Below are 17,068 nucleotides of genomic sequence, written 5' to 3'. Positions count from 1 at the left end.
TCTCTCCCTCCCTTCCTCTCTGTAAAAAATCAATAAAATATATATTTTTTTAAAATATTTTTATCTGATCAAAGCTTTAACCTTTCCTAAAACTATGGTTCTCAATAAAAGTGACTCTATGAAAGAAAGGAAAAAAAAAGCTTTGACCTATTACTTTCTTCTTGTTGCCCTAAAATAATGAAATACCATCTTGAACTTATCAGATTGGGTGTGAGAAAATAGATACCACCATAATTTGTGAGAGTATAAAGCCATACAACTTTTTTGGAGGGCAATTTGGAGTAAATACATAAATGTTTAATGTTCTGACTCCATAACACAGCAATTCCACTTGCAGGAATCTCTTCTACAGAAAAACTTGCACAAATATATTTAAAAAATGGACAAAGTTGGACACTGCATCATTTATAGTCTTAAACAATTAAAAACAACCCAACTCCCTAAATGTAGGGGATGGTTTACATAATCTGTGTTATTTCCACATGATGAAATCCCATGTAGCCATTTTTTAATACAGAGAGGTAGCTTTATATTTACTGGCACCAAAAGATACCCAGGACACATTAAGTAAAAAAGCAAATTGCAGAACAGTAGGCTCTTCTGTGTTCATGTGCACAGAAAGACATCTGAAAGGAAGCATCTGAACTTCCATGAGATTCTCTGAGGACAGGAACGGAGGGGAAACCGCTCTCTATTTCCTGACTAGGAAATGCAACGATGTGAGGAAAGAATTCAGAACAAGAGCAGACGACATCCAGTGAGGAGTAAATCTGGCCCCTCCTCCTGGGGAGAGGAAAATCTCATTTTTACTTCATACATGTCCATAATGTTAGTTCTATTTATTTTTAACAAAGAACAGTACTTTTTTTTTAAAAGTTTAATCGAGTGAGAAAAGTAAAAAGAACATTCACTGTACAAAATATGCAAATTATACAAATGTTTAAAAAGAAAATAAGCCCTGGCCAGTGTGGCTCAGTTGGAGCATCGTCCTTACACCAAAGGTGGCGGGTTCAATCCCTGGTCAGGGCACATACCCAGGTTGCGGGTACGAGCACATGGTCGGGGTGCCATGTGGGAGGCAACCCGTCGATGTTTCTCTCTCTCGATCTCTTACACAACATAATTTTTCGTGGTTGTTTAGGAACCTAGCATAAAAAATATTTATTTAACCAATCTTTTATCATCAAACATTTAGGTTGTTTTCCATTTTAGAAAAATATTTTGCAAATGAAGGAAAGAATAGCCTTTGGGGGTAAGCAAAGTCCAGGACAACAGAAAAAAGTTCCTGCAGCCGTCTGGTTCCCCTTCCTGACCCCATCCCGTGGGGTCTCTGCCCAGGCCTTCCAGACCTTCCCTGGAACACCACCAGGGCCCGGAGCCAACCGGCCTCTACCTCAGATGTTTCCCCACCAAGGGCAGAGGTTCTGGTAGGTCTTTCCTGGCCCTGGGACCTTTTTCCAGCACAAAATACAATCTGATGCAGAGGCAGTTCGATGCCTACCCCCCATCCATAGCCTTCCCACTCCCCAAATTCACAGTCCTCAGGGCTCTGGTGGCCCAGAGATGGGTGCAACATTCTCATACTGGGGCTCCTCCTGCCCTTCCTCGTCAGCCAGCTTCTGGGGATCCTGTTTTGGGGGGCCCCCGGGGGCCAGCTCCTGGACCCTCCCTGAGCTCTTGATGCCATCCCTCAGCCCACTGGCCACTTCCTCTGGCCCAGTTCCTGCAGGCTGCGAGGCCCCAGTGGGCTCCTCATTGCGGGCTGGGCCAGGGCTCTGACTGGCAGAGCCAGAGGCCAGCCCGGGTCTGCCCTTGTTCCGACTCAATGCCCGACGTGGAGGCTTGGGGATGGCACTCTTGACCTTGGGCTCTGCCTGGCCTTTCTGGAAGCTACCGAAACGGCGGAGGACAGACCGGACCGGGCCCTCAGATTCCCGGGGTGTCCCTGCCAAGGTGTATATTGTGGTTACGGAGCCTGAGCTCTCCTGGACACCGCTTTCGATGGCTTCCACGCGCTCAGCCACTGTCCGGCCACAAAGTGGGAGCCGGCGGTGGCCAGTGGCTGAATCCTTGGGGCTGGGTGCCCCAGGAGGGGCCTTGTCCCTTTCAGTGTTTTCAGGGCCCGTGGACTCCTCAGCCTCCTGGCTTTCAGGACCTGGCTGGCCACCCCGGGAGAGCCGCTTGGACTTGCGGAGCGGGTTGGAGAGCTCCCCCGAGCTTTGGCGATTCTGCGGCGCAAACTTGGTGCCTTCAGCAAAGGAGACCGAGGGTCGCTTGGCCCGTGCTAGGCTGGAAGTGCGTGGGATAGCGAATGGTGTGGAGGCATCCTCAGGGGGAGGGAAGGGACCATCACCCAGGCTGGCCTCTGGTGACGCTGCTTGGGCCACAGGGACCATCCCTGGCGGAGGAGACAGAAGAGTTTGGCCAAAGCTGGGCTGGCCACCTCACCCCTCCTGCCTACCCAGGGCAGCACCTTCTGGGAGGCAGCAACAACAGGGCCAAGTAGAGGGTGAGGATGCAAAGAGGTGGGAACAGCAGTGTCAATAGACACTACCACTTCTCCATTCTATTCTCACCTCCCACCCTTCTTTGACTCAATGTCACACTCTATCCAAGCTAAAACTCTTCGATGCCACACAGCCATGTCCCTCCCCGCTCTGGGCCTGTGCACACTGCTCCCTCTTCCTGAAACACCATTCCCACCTCTCCCTAACTTTCACGTGGCTAACTCGTGACTCTGCTGGACTCCAACACTGAGACATCTTCCCTGACCCCAGTCTCCCCTGACATGGCTGGAGTATAGCCCCTCTTGCATGTCCCCCAACCAAGCACATATCACTCTATCCTGTAAGGGTCTGGTTATGGCCCAGCTTGGTAAGGACGGGAATCTAGCTTGTCTCCATTTCATGAACCACAGTAGAAGACTATACACTTCATAGAAGTAGTACAACATAGGCAATGATTATGTCTCTAGGACAAAGGGATCAGAAGGATTCCCAGACACCCAAGCAGTATCTGAAGTAGCCCCAGTGGGCGACTGGGGGGGAGGGAGGCCTACCTTCTTGGGGTGGCACGCAGTAGGCAGGATCCTCGTCCTCTTCTCCACAGTCGTAATCAGAAGAGAAGGAGTCGTCCGAGGCCCAGCCCATAGAGGGCTGCTCAATGAAGCTGTGGTTGAAGGGGATCTCCGGGTCGTGGTGGGAGACTGCAGGGGGCTCCAGGTCAGGCGCCGAGCCTGGCGGGAAGCCGTGTCCCATTCCAGCCCCGACCCTCAGCGCCCACCTACCTGTCACCCAGGGAAGCTTGTGGCTGCTGAGGGACCTGCAGGGCAGCGCGAAGCCCAGGCTGGTCAGTGTCTCCCACAAGACCTGGAGCTTCTTCCTGGACACAGCAGCTCCATCGCTCGCTGGCCTGAGGGCGTCGGAGGATGGTCAGTGTGTGAGGCCCCTCCTTGGGGCAGGGTGGTAGCAGGAGAAAAGGGCCAGGCCCATCCTAGTCCTGGGGTTAGTGTGAGTGAGGAAGGGGGACAGAGTGTCTGTGTCCACTTCAGTGGCTCCCTAAGGCCACAGAGTAAAGTCCAAACTATCGAGCCCGAGATTTGGGCCTGCCACAGAGGGCAGCATGGCTCTAAAGTCAAATAGACCTGGGGCAGCAACTCTGCTCAAACTTTACCACTCTCTGGGCCTCAGTTGCCTCATCTGTAAAATGGGGACAACTACAATCTGTCAGAGCTTTTTTCAGGACCCCCTACAGCACCAGGCACAGGGTGGGGTTCCCCAAAAGGCAGCTATGTGCTATCACCATCCTAGCAAAGTCCCAGCTCACCCGGCTTTCTGAAAATGACACCACCTCCAGGAAGCCTGCTGTCGGCCCCGGCCCCATGCTGGAAGTGACTGCTCCATCCCTACCATTCCTCTGACAGCCTTTGCACATGCCCGGGTCCTCATGTGAGGGGCTTCTTCCCCACCCCGGGCTCTATGCCCCAGGGGACAGGCTACTGGGCCTGCTCATGTGTGAGGGCCCCCCCAGCACACGTAGGGTGACGTACTTGAGGATTAGTGTGCGAACTGTAAGAGAGCACCGGACAGAGTCCAGAGAACAGGGCCCAGGCTTTGTGTGTGCCAGTGGCCAACCGAGTCACCTTATCGGTGTCCTCTGTGCTGTGCTACTCCTCCTGCCCTCACGTTCCCTGCTCCAAACCTCCATGATGCGGTGAGTCTCCAAGGAGCAGAGAAACGGGAAGAGATTTTGTAAAGGAACGAAGCTCATTAAGAGCAGCGGTCTCCAGCGGGCCGCAACACCAAACCCTTCCTCTTCTCTTCTGGGAAAAGCTCCATTCTCTGCCAAACCACTGCCCAGGCTTTTATGTCACTCTCCTTTCTGGGGGGGGGTGAGGCCTGGTCTCTTCTGCTCCCAGCCCTAAGCTGCCCTGCTGCTTCTCCCTGTCACCCTCCTCCTCTGGCCCCTGTTAGTACACCCTCAGCCTCCTGCTGTGGGTTCGAGTTTCACCAGCCGGGTGCCCCTGCGCATGTGACTCTCACCGAAGGCTTCTGAGGAAGGCAAGCGGCTGACCTGATGTCTCCAGGCCACTACCAACGACCCCATCACTTCTGACCCAAGTGTGTGACAAGGTCAGCCCTTCCCCACCCCTACAAGGAAAGCCAGTGTTCACCTGTCCTTGGGGTCCAACCGGGCAGCCCAACAGCAGCAGGCACAGCAGGCAATGCCCAGGAGGAGCAGCAGCAGAGGCACAAGGATGCCAGCGATGAGGGTGGCGTCCTGACTGTGAGACCCTGGCGGCGGGGGGGGAGGGCGGGGGGGAGGTGAGCAGTAGTCAGATATTCAGGGCCTTCTCATCTCCCATACATGTCTCACCTCTAGCTGAGCTGCCTCCTCCCCACAGTCTTCCATCTGTGGGATTCTCTTCTGAGAGACATAGACTCTGCTCAGCCTGGAGGCCACCCGCTGGCCTGTCCCCTTCCGCTGGCCCATGGTCTGTTCCACAAGCCTTGCCCCTAGTTCTCATGCCTGATGCACATCCCAGCGTCCAGCCCTACCTGCTCATTTCCTGGGTGCTGGCCTGGTGTCTCGGGGAACAGGGACTCTGTCACATCTTAAGGGGACCCCAGAGCATCCATACAGATTTCAGCCATAAGGAATGTCTCTGATGGGACTCAGACTCCCTGGCAAATGGAGCCCATGTAAAGGGTCAATCTTTCCCGGGTGACTGTACCCTGCACTCTCCTTTCCACCTTACCCAGCTGGCAGGCCCCAGAGACAGGGTGGCAGGGTCCCTCCGGGCATTCACAGGGAGCAGAGCAGTTGTTTCCATGGAAGCCAGATGGGCATGAGACGTTGCAGCTGTGGGTGACAAGGAGAGACAAGCTGAGGCTGGGTGCGAAGGGGTGGAGATGGGCAGGGGATAGGGCAGCGGTTCTCAACCTGTGGGTCGCGACCCCTTTGGTGGTGGAACGACCTTTCACAGGGGTCGCCTAAGACCATCCTGCATATCAGATATTTACCTTACGATTCATAACAGTAGCAACATTACAGTTATGAAGTAGCAACGAAAATAATTTTATGGTTGGGTCACAACATGAGGAACTGTATTGAAAGGGCCAGGAGGTTGAGAACCACTGGCATAGGGGAAGGTAGATTTCTGGGCACTGTTCCCCACCCCTGCCATCAGACTTCCCTAGATGATGCCTGGGCAGACTTCTCCTGCCTCAGAGCCACATTCTCAGTACCCCTGACAGCATCTGAGAGAATCCCTCAGCCCCTCAGCCCATCTTCCATGGAAACTACCCCCACGCTGTCCTTTGCCCCCAGCCCCAGGGCGTAACCCTCGGGCAGAGTCCACTTCTCATGAGCCTCATTCCTTACCCACCCAGCACTAATATGAACTAAGCAAGATGCCAATGGCATCAGACATCCTCAGGGTCTGGAAGCCAGCCAGGCCCAGCCCCGCCCCTGACTCTCTGGGCCTTGGTTCTCTCTGCTATAAAATAAGGTCTCTTCCATGTTATTCTAGATCCTGTCCCAGAGGTGGTAAATCTGACACTGGAGACGTGGACGTGGATTAGGTTTTACTACCTGAAGACCTTAGGGAAACAACAGTGGGGTTTGGAGCCACACCCCTGAATAGCTTCCCCATCTAGGTAGGGAGCCAGGCCTTTTCCATAAGCATTACTCTGAGCCTCCTTTGGAAGATGCAGACCCCACAACAGGAAGAATGACTTCTCAGTTTTGAGGGTGTTGGATGGGTATATGGAAGGTGGAGAAGCCCAGAAGGGAAGTTAAGGAAACAGCTTGCACGGAGGCCTGGCCTCGGCCCCCGCCTCTCTGCCAGGGTCCCGGTCCTCACCTGGGTCCCCAGTAGCCAGCGTTGCAGACACACTCCCCAGTCACAGCATCACAAGCCCCCTGAACACAGGTGGGGCAGGTGGAGCCACAGCCCTCCCCAAAGGTGCCACTTGGGCAGGGGTCTTCACACCTGAGGTGAGGCAAGACTTGAAATGGGGGACAGGGCAGGCCCGGGCCCCAAAGGGGGCTCTACCCATCGTCCCCCGTGCTTCTGGACTCGGGGACCCAACTGTGGGTCCTCAGCAGTGAAGCTCAGGTACAAACAGGGCCTTGAAGCCAGGCCAAAGCCAATAGGTGGCCGACTAGAGATCCCTGGAGGGAGGAGAGGGCAGGCAGCCTGAGTGGCAGGGAGCTGGAAGAGAACCCTGCCCAGGCCCCATCAGCATCCATCTCTCTCCCCTCAGGCTTTGCCAGGTGGCGAGCCCCAGGGGGCTGTGTGAATGTGTGTTTGGGGAGGGGACGCCTACCCCAGAGGGAGCAGCTGGGGTGAGGATTCTGAAGGAAGGTATACCCCATCCTGAGCAGGCTGGCCCCTTACCTGGGCCCCAGCCAGCCAGGGTCACAGCTCGGACAGTGCCCAGTGTCTGGCTGGCAGGCCTTCCCACGCCTGCAGTGGGGGCACTGCTGTCCACAGCTCTCACCGAAGGTACCAGGTGGGCAGGGCTGGAGGCACTGGGTCCCGTTCCAGCCTGGCTCGCAGGACTTACAGCTGCCTGTGTCTGCAGAGCACGGCTCTTTCTGCTCGCAGTGGCCACAGCTGGTGGGAAGAGAAGTTCATGGGAAGCTCCTGGGGCAAATGGAAGGAGTGCCCACCCAGGTCTCCAGGGGCCCTGAGAGCATCCAGGTCCCAGCTAACGCATTCAGGCAGGTTTGAGCCTCAGCTTCCCCAGGTTGTTCTACAAAGAGGCTGGATAAATGATCTCTGTAAATTCTAGTAGGAGTTCAGCCCTCTCCATCTAACCCCTGATTTCAGGACTCATCCTTCCCTGGGTCCCAGGGTCACCAGTCAGAGCAGCCAAGTTATTACCCCAACCTTTGCCTCCCAGCGTCTCCCCACCCTTCCAACCACACCATCCCTGAGGTCTGGCAGGGATGGACCTCAGTAGTTTATCTCCTATCCCATAACATGAAAACGAATAAAAATAAAAGCATTTTAGCCTGGCCAGTGCAGCTCAGTGGTTGAACATCAACCCATGAACCAGGAGGTCAGGGTTTGATTCCTGATCAGGGCACATGCCCAGGTTGTGGGCTCGATCCCCAGTGTGGGGACTGCAGGAGGCAGCTGATCAATGATTCTCTCTCATCATTGATGTTTCTATCTCTGTCTCCCTCTTCCTTCCTCTCTGAAATCAATAAAAATATTTTTTTTAAATAATTGGTTACCTCCCAACACACTGCAACTGAAGCTGCAACCGAGGTATGGTGCCCTTGACCAGAATCGAACCCATGACCCTTCAGTCCGAGGGCCAATGTTCTATCCACTGAACAACCGGTTAGGGCAGGTTTATATTATCTCAATTTCTCATTGATCCGTAATAGTTACTTGAAGTTTCTCCCTCAGATACTTTATTATCTGGGATCATATACTTTGATTAGACTCATTGGTGAGGGGAGAGGGGAGTTCATAAAACCAATTTAGCAGATCCCAACCAGCAGCAAAAAAAAGAGAGAATAAAAAACATTACAGTACATACATATTATATATTCACATATTGTACATTATATGTGATATACGTAGTAAAGATAAATGTGTTGTCTGGTTAAGCTTTTACTTCAGTTATACATATATATATATTAATATATATGGGTGTGTGCGATAGGTGGGATGTAAAACGTGTTATTGTGGGTGGAGTTGGTCAAAGTTTAAAAGTCACTGAGCCTCAAAGGGACCATGGAATCATTTTGTCACGTGATTCATTCTTTATCTGTTTCTAAGTATGGCTTGTTATACTATATTGTTATTAACAGTAACCGGATGAAAGGGGTGTGGGAGGCTGGACTTTGGGGCACTGAGGATCTTTTATCCCTCCTTTCATCCCATCCTTGTAAATTTCAAAAAAATATATATATATACATCTTGTCCTGGCTGGTTTGGCTCAGCGCAGAGAGAATCAGCCTGCGGACTGAAGGGTCCCGGGTTCGATTCTGTCAAGGGCACATGCCCAGGTTGCGGCTCCATCCCCGGTAGGGGGCGTGCAGGAGGCAGCCGATCTATGATTCTCTCATCATTGATTAATGTTTCTTTCTTTCTTTCTTTCTCTCTCTCTCTCTCTCTCTCTCTCTCTCTCTCTATCTCATCATCCACCGGCTGCCTCCTGCAGGCCCCACACCTGGGGGGGGTGGGGGGGGAGCAGCAACCCACGCGTGTGAACCGTGACCTCCTGGTTCATAGGTCCGAGCTCAACCACTGGCCACGCCCCAGGCCCCTCCTAGGTTTTTATGGAAAGCACCGAAACTTCCTCCCTGAGCCCTCACCGCCGTCCCGCACACTCCCCCCACCGCTTTCTCCCTCCCCTTCCCCACCTCGCCCCCTGCGCGCAGGTGGCCCTCGCCCCGCTCCCACCGCCGCGCTCACCTGTGGCTGCACTGCGCCCCGTAGAGGCCCGCGGGGCAGGGCAGCTCGCAGCGCAGGCCGTGGAAGCCGGGCGGGCAGGCGCACTGGCCGGAGTCCGCGCTGCAGCGGCCGCGCACGCACTCGCACCGCTGCCGGCACTCGGGGCCCCACCAGCCCGGCCGGCAGGCGCAGCGACCCGACTCCTTCGCGCACGGCGAGCCGTGGCAATTGCAGCGGAAGCTGCAGCGGCGGCCCCACCAGCCCACCTCGCACAGGCAGTTGCCCGTGGCCTGGTCACAGCGGGCTGCCACTGGGTTGCACTGGCACCGGTGGTGGCACTTGGTCGACCACCAGCCCGCCTCGCAGTGGCACGCGCCGGTCTTCGGGTCGCAGCGCCCGTGAGGGCTGCAGGTGCACTCGAACTCGCAGCGGCTACCCCAGCGGTTGGCTTGGCAGCGGCACACACCGGTGTCAGGCTCGCACTGGCCATGGGGGTGGCAGGCACAGCTCTCCCGGCAGTCGGGGCCCCAGTACTGGCCCGGGCAGCCTTGGGGCAGGAAAGGGAAGGGTGGGGAGAGACGGAAGGGGTCAGCGGGCTCGGGCCTCGGACAAATGCAGGCTCTGGACCCCCTCCCAGAACAAAGGAGGGGGCTGGGCCCATCCTCCAAGATGGAACAGACCCTGAGAACGCGTGGCATCATATCCTCCTGGGGCAAAGCTCACTTCCTGCCCCCGACTCTGAACTACAAAACTCCTTAGTGGACCCAGCCTCCCATGTCACATTCTAGAACACACTAAAGATCCTGAGAGGGAAAGGGGCTTTGCCCAGAGCACACAGAAGTGTGTGTGTGTGCCCTAGCTGGTTTGGCTCAGTGAGTGGAGCGTCGGCCTGCAGACTAAAGGGTCCCGGGTTCGATTCTGGCCAGGGGCACATGCCTGGGTTGCGGGCTCAATCTCCAGTGTGGGGCGTGCCAGGAGGCAGCCAATCAATGATTCTCTCTCATCATTGATGTTTCTATCTCTCTCTCCCTCTCCCTTCCTCTCTGAAATCAATAAAAATATATATTTAAAAAAAAAAGAAGTGTGTGTGTGCGCGCGGAGGCGGGGGCAGGGAGGCTTCATCCATGCCCCCTCCTCCCTCTCATTGGGTCCTCCACTGGGCTGACAGCTGGGCCTCACAGGCCTGGGTGCTGCCATCAGGGTCGCAGGAGAAGCCCATTTCCTCCCGTGTCTCCTCTCCACCCTGATTCCTGAATCCTGATGGCTGCCCCTGGCTGTCCTGTTCCCATGCATGCCCTTTTTTTCTGCCAGAGAGGACAGACAACCTGGCCAGGGCCCTCCTTCCACCCTCCATGCATGTTCAGGTATACGTGGGGGAGACTGAGAATGCATCCATTTTGCAATGAACAGGAGACACCAGTGTCCTTTCTGAGTTGAAGGTGAAGGGCCCGGAACTGCAGCTGTGAGTAGGGCTCTGTGGATCTGGGCAAAACCCAGATGACTCAGGGCATCTCCCAGGAGTGTCACTTCCTGTCCCTGGGCCTCAATTTCCTCAGTGAAGACTGGAGAGGTTCTGGCCCTGCTGTTCCAAGATGTCGGCCCTACCTGCTTTGCCTCCCTGCTCTCCTAGTTCTGCCCAGCAAGGTCGTCCCCCAGGCGTGACTTAGGACTCACGGGAGTTGCACTGGGCCCCGAAGAATCCAGGTTTGCATCGACAGAGGCCTGGCTTCACACATACTTCGTCTTCCCGGCAGGCATCGGGCCCCTCACAGATGGCTGAAAAACACCCACCGAGGTCAGAAGGACTGGGGCTTGACCAGGGGACACTCAGCCCCCTCACTGGCTCCCGGTTCCCTGACCCTCAAGAGCTGTTCCCTCGGGGTTGGGTGTGTGTGTCCTAGGACGGACGCTAGCTCCAGGGCTCAGGGGGGGAAATCCTACCCCCCAGAAGGGTAGGAAGGTCACTGAGCTGTGTCCTCCCTTCTCTTTGTGTGGGGGTTGGTCCTGGCTACTCACCAATGGTGCATTCTCGATCCTTCTGCCTCCAGCCTGGGCAGCACTGGAGCTCAGCAGAGGGGCTGCGGGGCAGAGAGGGGTCCGCGGAGGGGGGTTAGGAAGGGTGGATCACTGCCTCTGGCTGAGATGTGGGAGGCTGCCTCAGCCCCATCAGGCAGGCCTGGCCGAGTCACAGCCCACTGACCCCAACCCCTTCCCTCTCCTCTGGCCTTCCCACCATCTGTCCTGACGATCCACCACCCTCCAGGCTGTCCCCCAAGCCTCCCTCCCTTCAGCCCCATGACCTCTTCCCTCACTACCCGCCCCAAGCCTCAGCACCAGTTCAGCTACCGCCCCCATCAGCCTCCCACAAGAGCCACCTGTTGTCCATGCAGACGTGCTGCCCATTAGGGTCCAGCTCAGACCCCTGGGTCTTCTGAGTCCAGAGCAGTAGCAGGGGGAGCAGCAGCCGCAGGCCCATGGCGGCCAGCGCAGTGAGAGGGTTTGAGTGAGCCTGGCCCCCACAGCTCCAACCCCCTCCCTGTTTCCTCCCAAGGCTTTTCCTGAGGAAACCAGGCCCAGGGGGCAGTGGTGGGCGGGCTGCCATGAGGCACCTCCCTGAGGGTGTGCAGGCCCAATCACTAGTGCCGAGTGGGGCCTGAAGGGGCTGGTTTCAGTCTGGAGGGGGCAGGAAGATGAAACTGGAAGTCCTGGGGTTGGGGGCAGGCGAGGGAGTGGGGTGAGGGGGTAGCCAGAGTTTTCCATTAGGTCATACTTCCCAGCTGGGAGAAGCCTCCCCACCCAGTGATGACCGGGGAAACCCTGTGAGACAGCCTCAGCCTGCCTTCACCCCTGGCAACGCAGGGCGGGAAGGGGGGGACGACCACTGACAGACAGACGTGGAACAGTTTGTGGATATCACGGGCAGTTCCTTTATTACATTAGCTTAGGCCATCTGTGCAAATCTCTGGGAGGTAGGTAGTCAGCTCTCCGGTTCACGGATGGGGAAACTGAGACTCAGAGAGGAAGCACTTTTATCTGACCCCGGAGGCTTCGCTCTGAGATCTAGGGAAGGAAGGTAGGCTGGACTCCTAGTCGTGCCCTGGCTCAGGCCAAGACTGGGAAAGAGCCTGGGAGGGCAGGGCAGGAGGGAGCCCTGTCCTCATTTGAGGTCACATCCACCCACAGTCAGACTCCAAGGTCAGGCGCCTAGGGCACCTGAGACCCGGAGACAAAGATGTTCATCGAGAGCAAAGCAGGGCCGGTCAGGGGCTGCCCATAGGCTCCACGTGGGATTGCTGTGGGGCCTCCTCTTCTCCGCCTCGCTCGCTGGGAGCTGTGCTGCTGGTCTTGGCTTCAAGGGCCTCTGCTTCACCTCGATAACACTGGCCAAAGCTGGGGGGAGAACCCAGAGGTACTTTGAGCCTGGATGCCAGAGAGATCAAGGATATGGGCTGAGGACAGGGATGGTGAGAACGGGGGATACAGTAAGAAGAACGGGCAGCAGGAGGTGAAAGGGCCAGGGTCAGAGAAGCAGGAAGGGAGGGGCGCGCTTAGAGCTCAGGACAGCAGGGTGGGCATCAGGGGAGTAGGAAAGGGGATGCTGAAAAGAACCAAGGTGGGGCCTCTTCCTCTCCCCACAACATACAAACTCTGTATTCTGGACTCAGGGGGTGGGGGGTGGTCTTCCTTATCGCTGGAGAGCAGGAGCCATGAGCCATCCTCATCGTCACTGAGGCAGAGGAGAGAGAAAAGAGGTGAGGGTCATTTATCAAGGCCAGGAGGGACAATGGGAGTGCAGCTATGGTCAGCCTTCTGTGTGGCCCCCAGGAGCAAGCAAGGGAAAACAGGGTGACAACAGGGCCCCCAAAGCTGGAGAGGAGACACTGGGGAGATGAAGGACATCTTGAGACTTTTATTTTATAGGCAGATGGACAGCAGACCTCTGACAAGGCTGCAGCTATAGTCTTTATTTTTCACTTACTAGATTACTGATTTATTATAAAAGGTTATAACTCAGTAATAGCCAGATGGAAGAAGCATCCTTCCACCCTGCTGTCCTGAGCTCTAAGTGTACCCTGAGCTCTCAGGGGCAAGGTATGGGGAAAGGGCACAGGGCTGCCATGCCCTCTGCAGGCCCGCCATGAGTCCTGCATCTCCATGTGTCCACCAGCCCGGAAGCTCTTTGAACCCAGGCCTTTTGGCTTTCTATGAAGGTCTCTACAGCTACAGTCTCACTCCTCTGAGATACAGCCAGCAGATAGAGCCAGGACAGGGACCCGAAGAATGAATGTGGAGAAACAGCATTAGCAGGATTCTTCAGCAGGATGCGCAGCAAGCATGGCAAGTGGGAGCAGAGCGATCCAGAGAGAAGGGTGGCAGGCTCAGGAATGCAGGCTCAAGGGGTGACCAGGCCAGATCAGCAAGCCCAAGGGGTGACCAAAGCAGAATGGGATGTTCAGCAGGGCAGGCCAGATAGTAGGCTCAAGGGGTGACCAGGCCAGATCAGCAAGCCCAAGGGGTGACCAAAGCAGAATGGCATGTTCAGCAGGACAGGCCAGCTAGTAGGCTCAGGCCAGAGTAGCAGACTCTGCAGGGCAGGCTGGGTCAGCAAGCTAAACAGGGTGACCAGAATAGGTCAGCAGACTTAGGAGGTGGCTAGGCAGGCTCAGGGGTGACCAAGACCAGACTAGATCAGATCAGCAGGCCCAAGGGGTGACCAAGGCAGAATGGCAGGCTCAGCAGGGCAGGCCAGTTAGTAGGCTCAAGGAGTGACCAGTCCAGAGTGGCAAGCTCAGCAGGGCAGGCTGGACAGCAGGCTCAGGGGGTGACCAGGCCAGGTTAGCAGGTTCAAGAGTGACTAGACTAGCCTGGCCGGATGTGGCTCAGTAGTTGAGTGTCGACCTATGAACCAGGAAGTCACAGTCAGGGAACATGCCTGGGTTACGGGCTCATTCCCTAGTGAGGGACATGCAGGAGGCAGCCGATCGATGATTCTTTCTCATCATTGATGTTTCTCTCTCTCTCTCCCTCTCCCTTCCTCTCTGAAAATATATTACAAAAAAAAAGGTGACTAGAGTTTTAGGTACAAGGGGTGATGAGGCTGAGATGATGGGTTCAGTCTGAGACAAAAAGACTCAAAAGATGGCCAGAACCGGTTTGGCTCAGTGGATAGAGCGTTGGCCTGTGGACTGAGGGGTCCCGGGTTCGATTCCGGTCAGGGGCATGTACCTGGGTTGCGGGCACATCCCCAGTGGGAGGTGTGCAGGAGGCAGCTGATCGATGTTTCTCTCTCATCGATGTTTCTAGCTCTCTATCTCTCTCCCTTCCTCTCTGTAAAAAATCAATAAAATATATTTAAAAAAAAAAAAAAAAGACTCAAAAGATGATCAGGCTGGGTCAGCAAGCTCAATAGGGTGAGCAGAATAGGTCAGCAGACTTAGGAGGTGATTAGACTGGGTTAGAGCATGACCAGGCTGGGTCATCAGGCTCAACAGAATGAGGGAGGGAGGGCTAGCTCAGTGAGAATGAAGGCAGGTTCTTACCTGCTCTCTGCTTCCTCTGGGGTCCCTAACATCTTCGCCTTGATCTTCTTCCGCTGTTTCCTGACAGCCACCTTCATGGCTTCCAGGAGAAGCCCAGGTACCCTGCGGTCTGTGAGCAGCTCCCTACAGCGGGGGAGAAAGGGCAGGGGAAAAGTGATGGGGATACCAAAAGTAAGTCTCACACCAAAGTACCCTTTTTTGAAACACTTTGCCTAATACCCCTCAAACTTTAGCTTAGGTGTCACAACTCCTAGGAATACTTCTCTGACTGCTGCTGTGGCTGCTGTGCCCCTCTGCACTTCCCTTCCCGAATTTGGCTGGAGTTCCAGGAAGGCAGGGGCTGTGTGATTTATGTCCTCCCAGTGCCCAGCACAGTGCCTGGCATATGTCACTGTTTATATACCCATGAGCCAAAGAATGAGGCAGGTGACCCCAGCCCCAGGAACAGGTGTGACTGGAGCCCCTCCCCTGCCCAGCGCCCTCACCGCTGGAAGTAGGCCAACTCCTCCTTCAGCAGGAACACGTTGGCTTTGAGCTCATTCCTCTCCTGAAGGATCTGCTGAAGCTCCTCTCGACTGAAGCCGCACTGCCCTACGTTGGAGGGACACTGTTCTTCCTGCGGGGCATCCGCCTGCGCAAGGGAAAGCAAGGCTTGGTCAGAGGGGGGCCTGGGCTGGCACCTCTCAGCCCCTGGGTCATCACGGTAATTCTGGAGCAATGGTTCTCAACCTTGGCTGCACATTAGAATCACCTGGGAATCTTTTTAAAATCCTGATTTCTGGGCCTCGCCCTCCCGAAATTCTGTTTCTTTGTTACTAATGTTGTGGCCCCACCCCATAACAAGGAGGCAGAATTTCCGGAGGATGAGGCCCAGAAATCAGGATTTTAAAAAGATTCCCAGGTGATTCTAATGTGCAGCCAAGGTTGAGAACCACTGTTCTAGAGGGAATGCTGGCAGGGAGACGGTGAAGTCAAGGGACACCACAACAGATGACAGACCAGTGCTCTAGATGAGAGAGGGACAGAGGCCGGCTGGGAGGACATACTTGTGTGCCACCTTCCATCGCCACGCAGCACAGCACACTTCCCAAGTGCCCAGCCTTGTGAGGATTGGGAAGGGTCCCTGACCCAGCGGGCACTCACGGGGTCCTCAGGGGTCCCCGGGTCTCCTGGTTCTGCGGTCGCCAGCTCGGGCTCCTGCCTCTGTGCGCACCCAGGACCCCGGGCCAGGTTCCGTGCCTGATCCTGATCCTGATCCCGAGCCAACTCCACGACCCCTGCACGCCGCAGCTCGCGCTCGCTCTCGCGGTCCCGTGCGGCTCGCAGCTGGGTTTGCACCGCGGCCAGCTTGTGCCGTAACTCTGCATTCACCAGCAGGAGGCGCTGCAGCTGCTCCTGCAACTGGGGGCGGAGCATGCGGTAGGGCCGGTGGGCAGGGCGCCGAGGGAGCCCCGCCCCGCGCCGCAGCCTCTCCCGCCCTCACCGCCTCGGTCTCCTGGCTGCGCTGCTGCAGGTCCCGGTTGTGCGCCCGGAGCTCGTCCCGCTGTCGGTCGGTCACTTCCTTGAGCTGCCGCAGCAGAGCGCGCTCCTCTGAGGAAGGGTGGTGCTTAGCGGCGGCCCGGGAGGTGGTCTCGGAGCGGCCCGCCCCCGCCCTGGCCCGCACTCACCCTGCGGCCCGCAGCGCAGCTCTCTGCGGAGGTGCTCGTTCTCGTCCCGCAGCCGCCGCAGCTCCAGCTCGGCCTGCTGCGCCGACACCTGCAGCTGGGAGTCCGGGCTCTCAGGGTTAGGCCCCCGGCGACCCCGCGGGTGGCAGAGGGAGGGGCAGTGACTCACCGAGTCGGGGGCGGGCCCCACGGCAGCCTTTTCCAGGAGCTCCAGCGCCCGCACCACGAGCGGCACGAGTCCCGCGGCCGCCTCAGGCCCGAAGCGGCGCGCCAGCTCCTGCAGCTCGGTGCCCAGGGCCCCCGCTAGATGGTACACGAGCTCTGCGGCCGTCTCAGCCCCCGTGGCCACTCGAGGCCTCCAGCCATGCTCCCCAGGCGCCGCCCTCCTGGGCTCCATGTCCCCCGAAGGCCAAGGGCTGCGACAGTCACCGCCCCCAACCCTAACTGGGGCAGGAAAAGCCAAACAGCTCCCGCCCAGGAAACAGTTCAGCGCAGGAGAGGGTGGGGTAGAAGCGACTGGGGAGGAGCAATTAAAGAAAACAGCGTGGGGGAAGGAGACAGTGCCCTGGGCCCCTTGGGCCCTGTCCGGTTCAAGTCCCCAAGGTCACAGGAAGCAGGACAGCCAGCCTCCAGCCAGGCGTCCAAGAGCTGAGACTCAGGGCTGTAAGTGGTCACTTTGTCCAGCCCTCCCCAGTGCCCAGGCCAGGCTCCACCCCGTGCCTGGAGTCACGGGGCCCCACTGGGCTGCCAACCACACAGGGCAAGAGGTGAGTCGCTGGGCTGTCACTGGCCTCAGCCAGAGCGCCAACTGTCCAGGCATGTGCCTGTGCCCTGACCAGGAGTGACATAAAGCTTAAGGGGCCAGGCTGGCACATAGCTGCAGAGAACAAGTCATAAGCTTCCTGGCTCAGGAAATGGCAACTGCTCCAAGTATTTTGGAGCAAAAT

At 56.6% G+C, this 17,068-nt stretch overlaps 2 protein-coding genes across 10 annotated transcripts; both read right to left on the bottom strand.

Annotated features, from left to right (window-relative positions):
- Nucleotides 1–859: 859 nt before the first annotated feature.
- Nucleotides 860–11,519, bottom strand: SCARF1 (scavenger receptor class F member 1). Of its 4 annotated transcripts, none has more exons than XM_070393455.1 (11): nucleotides 11,293–11,519; nucleotides 10,934–10,995; nucleotides 10,592–10,693; nucleotides 8,939–9,464; nucleotides 6,902–7,120; nucleotides 6,365–6,493; nucleotides 5,258–5,361; nucleotides 4,673–4,793; nucleotides 3,287–3,411; nucleotides 3,059–3,205; nucleotides 860–2,398 (listed from the first exon to the last, which is right to left on the bottom strand). In XM_070393455.1, the coding sequence occupies exons 1-11, from the start codon at nucleotides 11,517–11,519 to the stop codon at nucleotides 1,542–1,544; spliced, it is 2,619 nt and encodes an 872-aa protein (XP_070249556.1). In that variant the 3' UTR covers nucleotides 860–1,541. The 4 variants fall into 4 exon arrangements, with proteins under 4 accessions (XP_070249556.1, XP_070249554.1, XP_070249557.1 ...); XM_070393457.1 differs by having other exon boundaries at nucleotides 2,189–2,398; nucleotides 3,059–3,168; XM_070393453.1 differs by having other exon boundaries at nucleotides 3,059–3,411.
- On the bottom strand, nucleotides 11,414–16,744 carry RILP (Rab interacting lysosomal protein). 6 transcript variants are annotated; one of them, XM_070393462.1, is made up of 8 exons: nucleotides 16,291–16,743; nucleotides 16,125–16,218; nucleotides 15,941–16,047; nucleotides 15,601–15,858; nucleotides 14,943–15,088; nucleotides 14,458–14,580; nucleotides 12,561–12,644; nucleotides 11,414–12,307 (listed from the first exon to the last, which is right to left on the bottom strand). In XM_070393462.1, the coding sequence occupies exons 1-8, from the start codon at nucleotides 16,516–16,518 to the stop codon at nucleotides 12,178–12,180; spliced, it is 1,170 nt and encodes a 389-aa protein (XP_070249563.1). In that variant the 5' UTR covers nucleotides 16,519–16,743; the 3' UTR covers nucleotides 11,414–12,177. The 6 variants fall into 6 exon arrangements, with proteins under 6 accessions (XP_070249563.1, XP_070249561.1, XP_070249564.1 ...); XM_070393460.1 differs by having other exon boundaries at nucleotides 12,106–12,337; nucleotides 12,565–12,644; nucleotides 16,291–16,744; XM_070393463.1 differs by having other exon boundaries at nucleotides 12,106–12,337; nucleotides 12,565–12,644; nucleotides 15,697–15,858; nucleotides 16,291–16,744.
- Between the last annotated feature and the right edge of the window lie 324 nt (nucleotides 16,745–17,068).

The sequence above is a fragment of the Myotis yumanensis genome, unplaced genomic scaffold (genome assembly GCF_028538775.1).
Source record: "Myotis yumanensis isolate MYYU_CA2020_CCGP unplaced genomic scaffold, mMyoYum1.0.hap1 SCAF_16, whole genome shotgun sequence".
Lineage (NCBI taxonomy): Eukaryota > Metazoa > Chordata > Mammalia > Chiroptera > Vespertilionidae > Myotis > Myotis yumanensis.
The sequence above is the reverse complement of the archived record's forward strand: the minus strand, read 5'-3'. Positions and strand labels throughout refer to the sequence as shown.

Excerpts from the sequence above, each read along its gene's own strand:
- SCARF1 (XM_070393453.1), bottom strand. The coding sequence starts at position 11,519 with ATGGCAGCCCGCCCACCACTGCCCCCTGGGCCTGGTTTCCTCAGGAAA. Across the intron at positions 9,465-10,591 it reads CGGGGCCCAGTGCAACTCCC|GCTGCCCGGGCCAGTACTGG; the intron begins GTGAGTCCTAAG and ends TCCTGCCCCAAG. Across the intron at positions 5,362-6,364 it reads GCTGGCTACTGGGGACCCAG|CTGCAACGTCTCATGCCCAT; the intron begins GTGAGGACCGGG and ends TGTCACCCACAG.
- RILP (XM_070393458.1), bottom strand. The coding sequence starts at position 16,518 with ATGGAGCCCAGGAGGGCGGCGCCTGGGGAGCATGGCTGGAGGCCTCGA. Across the intron at positions 15,859-15,940 it reads GCAGCCAGGAGACCGAGGCG|TTGCAGGAGCAGCTGCAGCG; the intron begins GTGAGGGCGGGA and ends CTCCGCCCCCAG. Across the intron at positions 15,089-15,600 it reads CGGGGACCCCTGAGGACCCC|GCGGATGCCCCGCAGGAAGA; the intron begins GTGAGTGCCCGC and ends TCCCTTGCGCAG.